The 4,952-nt window shown below is 50.9% G+C and overlaps 1 protein-coding gene across 1 annotated transcript; it reads right to left on the minus strand.

Annotated features, from left to right (window-relative positions):
• Positions 1 to 2,976: 2,976 nt before the first annotated feature.
• Positions 2,977 to 3,957, minus strand: LOC107544943 (olfactory receptor 13C7-like). Its single transcript, XM_016222899.2, has one exon. It carries the CDS (start codon positions 3,955 to 3,957, stop codon positions 2,977 to 2,979), a length of 981 nt encoding a protein of 326 aa, XP_016078385.2.
• Positions 3,958 to 4,952: the final 995 nt, after the last annotated feature.

A 4,952-nucleotide genomic window follows, 5' to 3' on the forward strand; every position in this document is an offset into this window, starting at 1 on the left:
TGCTGCCTTTTTTTCTGGGGCCAAAGGAGTGGGGAGGGGAGGGAAAGAGTGACCATGAGGAGATCAGCAGGGGTGATGGGAACCCAGCTGGAGTGAGCTGCTGGAGCTACTGCCTGAGGCTTTAGTCCCCTTGTGTTAGGCTGCTGCAGCTGGGAACAGGGAGTTGTGGGTGAGTGAGTGAGTGTGAGTGTGTGTGCGCCCAATAGTTTAAATCAGTGAAACAGATCTCCCCTGTGGCAGCCACACCCAACAGCAAAGGAAGTTAAGGTCCCAGGAAACTGGACTAGTGAGTACAAATCTCAAATGTGCAAGAAATATCCCAAGAATGTAACTTCTGTTTTGAGCCCCATTTTGCCTGAGTGCTAGACATATAATCCTTTGTCAATTTGGAATTTCTTCTCTTTCCACAAGAGTCAAAGCTGAGTCCCAAGGGTCTTATATAATCAAAGATGTTGGGAGAGTGTTCTTTCTGGTCGCCACAGACCATACGGCACCCACCCCGAGATTTCCCTTGTTCCACCTGGTCCCCGGTCAGGAAAGCACTAGAACACAGTACAGTGCCTAGCTTGGTACGTGATGGGTCCCGTACATGTTAGCTAAAGATCAAGAAGTGCTTGGGCATGAGGAGGAACTGCAAGGGAGAGACACAGAGGAAGGAAAGACTGATATTTATTGGGCAATTGAGAATAATTCAGTGTGCCTGGGCGGGAGAGGGTGTGTGGGTGGAGTGGGGTGAATGCAGGCAGCCAGTAATGAGGTTGGACCTATAGGTGGGGTCTGGTTTTTCTCCTGTGGGAAATGAGCCACTGGAGAGGTTAAGCAGGAGAGTAGCATGAACAGATTGGTGTTTTGTTTTCGTTTTTATAGATTAGTGTTTTGGTGGCTCATGCAGAGATGGGTTTTGGAGAGAGTTTGGACGATAAAAGTCCAGTGGCACCTGCACTGCAATATTTAAGAAGCAGGTGGGAAGGCTTAAGGCAGCGTCCGTGAAAAGGAGTGGACTGATTTAGGAGCTATTGTGAGGTGGATTCTGTAGGACCTAGTGACTGATTGGATGTAGGGAGTAATGAGGGATGAGAGGAAGCCTGTGACTGCCATGTTCCTGGTGTGGTGATTTGTGGGAGCTGCCCCCCACCTTTGGAGGGCAGAATGATGAGTTCAGTTTGCATAGTTTGAGGGGTCTGTGGGGTTCCTCTGGGGAGAAGCCCAGCAAAAAGACCATGCTGGGCAGAGCAGCTGAACCAGGTCTGGAACCCTGGTCTCCTGGCCCCAAAACAGGGTCCTTGGTTATCTCCTGACTTGTCTCAGTAGGTGAGAAGCCGAAGATGCCAACGACCGAAGCCTTCTGGAAATACAGGGCTTTGGCCAACAGATACTGCGGCTCCTCACTTGTGTCTGTCTACACAATGCTCAGCAGCATGCCAGCTCAATCCCCAGATGGTGACATTGTGAGGGTCTTCCGAGTGATGATTCAGTTCAGTGAAACTTCTATAGGGAAATCTCTGTGGGAGCTGCAGAGACGAGCCAGACCTGGGTGAATCCTGACCTCAAAAAGCTCACGTGGTGGTGAAATACCATGAATGCAAAGCAGAATGGAATAGATGCCGAGTGAAAGGTTCCAACAAGGTGCTGTGGGATGAAAGGAAAGAGAACACTTTCCAAGTGCATTGGGAAAGGATGCGTGAATGAGATGAGATGGTGTCTAAGACAGTCCTGGTCTCACCAGAGAACAGCATGAACAGGAGATGGTGTGGGTGGTACAGATAATGTAGTGAGGGGTGGCGTGTGAAGGGGTTAGTGGAGCATCAGACTGAAGACGCAGGGTGTGTGTGTGTGTGTGTGTGTGTGTGTGCACACGTGCGTGCGCACGTGCCTGGATTCTGGAGGGCCTGAGGACTCAGCTGAAGATTTCGGACTTCACACTGTGGTAGTGGGGAGCTATCAAATGTTCTTGATCAGAAGAATGATGAATTGGGGTTTGACCTAAATAGCACACCACTCTGAGTGATACAGGGATTTATGAAGGAACCTATAGAATTGTGGGAGCACTTAGAGAAGTTTATGCAAAGCTGTTACCTCTGCATCTGGTGTTGGACCCGAAGTCATTGTGGGTACCTGGGCTGGTGGGGATGAAGTGGGGGAGGGTAAGGGCACACTAGCACCTGGGAGAACAAGCTGGAACCTGTGTCTGGCCCTCACTGCCCTTAATCTCAGTGATACTTGTGACCCGCATGAGAAGCTGGCACTCTTTGCCATGGAGCTGCAGGTGGCACAGGACTCAGAACAGCTGAGTGGGACTTGGAGGGGCTGCACTAACAACGAGCTGAGCCAGCAGCTCAGCGACAGCACGAGAGTGCTCCTGCAGGGTCTGCTGCTGCGTCAGTGTTGCCTTCCAAATCTCATGCAAATTTTCACCCTAACCCAGAGCCATCTAGGGAAGGAAATTCTGGGAGGCACAGCACAAAGCCACCACGAGTGAGCTAATGGGAGCTTTCCTGGGGTGACTAACCTGGCATCAGCCAGTGAAGGATGGATGGTCAGAGAAAAGGAAGGCAACTCTCTGGTAGCTTTTGGGGTGACGGTGGGATAGTGTGGCAGTCAGCAGGCTGTTCACAGCTTTCTCAGTCCTCCTCACCCCAGACATGTGGCAGGCGTGCCTCCCCTCCCCCTTGACGTTCACTGTGGCCATGTGCCTTGTAATGGCCAGTAAAATGTAAGCGGAAGTCACATGCCGCTTCTGAGTGGAAGAGTGAAGAGTCACAATCAGTGCAGGCCTTGTCATTTTCCCTTTTCCTACTGTTGTGGTCACCAGGAATGATCCAGTAGTTGCTCTGTTATCCTGAGTCCCAGAGGGGTGAAGACTACAATACAGAGCAGACCCCCCCTCCATCCCCCAGCCAGCCTCTAGCATGAGAGAGAAATAAACCTTTGTGGTTCAAAGTCACTGAAATTTTGAAGTTATTGCCACAATATAACCTAGGCTCTCCTGCTAGGAGAACAACAGGAAAGGCAGGGCATTTTCCTGGAGAGCAGATTTCCTCCCAGAAGAGCTACGGCAGCAGCTTTTACCTCCGCGTTTCTCAGGCTGTAGATAATGGGGTTCAGTGAGGGTGTCACGACCCCATAGAACAACGCAATAATCTTATCCAAGTTAGGGTCCTTGGCCTTGGGCTTGAAGTACATGAAAGAGATAGTCCCATAGAAAATCACTACCACTGTGAGGTGGGCAGAGCAGGTGGAGAAGGCTTTGCGCCGGCCTGCAGCAGAGGGCACCCTGAGGATGGCAGCGAGGATGAAGATGTAGGACAGACAGATGAGCAGGAGCGGGGCCAGTGACAGGGCGGCTGTGGCCACCATTAAAAGCAGCGCGTTGAGAGAGATGTCCCCGCAGGCCAGTTTCAGCACTGCCAAGATCTCACAGAAAAAGTGGTTAATGACATTGTGGCCACAGAAGGGGAGGCTCCAGGTGACAATGGACTGCAGCAGTGAGTTAGCCAAGCCTGCGCCCCAGCTCAGCACTGCCATCCGCACGCACATCTGCTCACTCATGAGCTCTGGGTACCTGAGCGGCTGGCAGATAGCTACATAACGGTCATATGCCATCACGGCCAAGAGCACGCACTCCGTGGAGCCCAGCGCCAGGGTCAGGTACATCTGCAGGGCACAGCCAGGGAAGGAGATGGAAGTCCTTTGGACCTCCAGGAAGCTGACCAGCATGAAAGGCACAATGGAGGATGTGCCACAGATGTCCATGAGAGAGAGGTTGCTGAGGAAGAAGTACATGGGGCTGTGCAGGCGGGGATCCAGCATGCTCAGCCCCATGAGGAGGGCGTTCCCCAGCACATTCACGGAGTAGATGCCCAGGCAGAGCACAAACAGGACAATCTCTATGTTATGGTGGCCGCACAGCCCCAGCAGGATATATTCTGTCACAGCTGTCTGGTTGGCCTCGCCCATCTCATTTTCCTTCCTTTCAAATCTGGACCACACAAGTATTGGAAAAAGCTCTGGCTGGCCTGAGAGCCAAGCAACCTGAATGTGTGCTCTGGGGCAGGTCAGCCCCACCTCTGGAATTTAGACTTAAGGTCTGCAAGCTGGCCCTCTGGGCTCTGCAGTTCTGACTTCCCTAGGGGAGATGAGACACGTTCTAGTCCATTAGGTTCTTTGTCATTCCCCGCAGGGCAGGCTCGGGAGACAATAGAGTAGGATTAGAGTTTGACACCCTCCTTCGGAATTTAGAGCTCTTGACTATTAAAAGGAAGCATGGTTACTAGGTTATAACTTCATATGGCTGAATCATGCCTACAGTATTTCAGATTCATATACTGCTGAATATTTTTTTGAATGCTTACTTTGTATTGTCTTGTTTAGGAGTTGTGGCTCAGCAGTAAGAAAATTAAGTGGACAGAAAGATGCCACACCTATCACCAGGGCTTCCGTTCTTCCCTGGGTTAGGTGAGATGAGCTCTGTCAGGCAGATGGATGGTACTCACCTAAAGGTCAAACATTTCCACTCCACAGGGTGTGTAAACCTGATTTCTGGTCATCACTCCCTAAGGAATCATAGACCATCCGTTGATTTTTATAACAACACACAAGAACATACATATCCCAGTAGAGCCACTGGTCACAGGATTGAATCCTAGTCACGAAAGCCGAGTGACTCTGTCTTGACCTCCCTATTGCTTTTTAGCATAGATGATATTGGCACTTTTGTCACACAAGGAGGGAAGATCAGGATCCAATCCGGCAGATGTGTTGTCAGCCATTGACTAGCTTTATACAGGGAGGGGTGGGAAGAGGCCGCAGTTTTCTCCCAGGTGGCTTTCATTGCTGCTCTGAGCTGGTCTCACTGTCTCCTTGGGAAATGCCAGGGTCAGGCATTCACAGGATGAAGCTGAAATGTCCCCAGGCACAGCAGTTTCGTTAGATGGGAAAGCTGTCTTATGACC

The sequence above is a fragment of the Miniopterus natalensis genome, chromosome 12 (genome assembly GCF_054644295.1).
Source record: "Miniopterus natalensis isolate mMinNat1 chromosome 12, mMinNat1.hap1, whole genome shotgun sequence".
Taxonomy (NCBI): Eukaryota; Metazoa; Chordata; class Mammalia; order Chiroptera; family Miniopteridae; genus Miniopterus; species Miniopterus natalensis.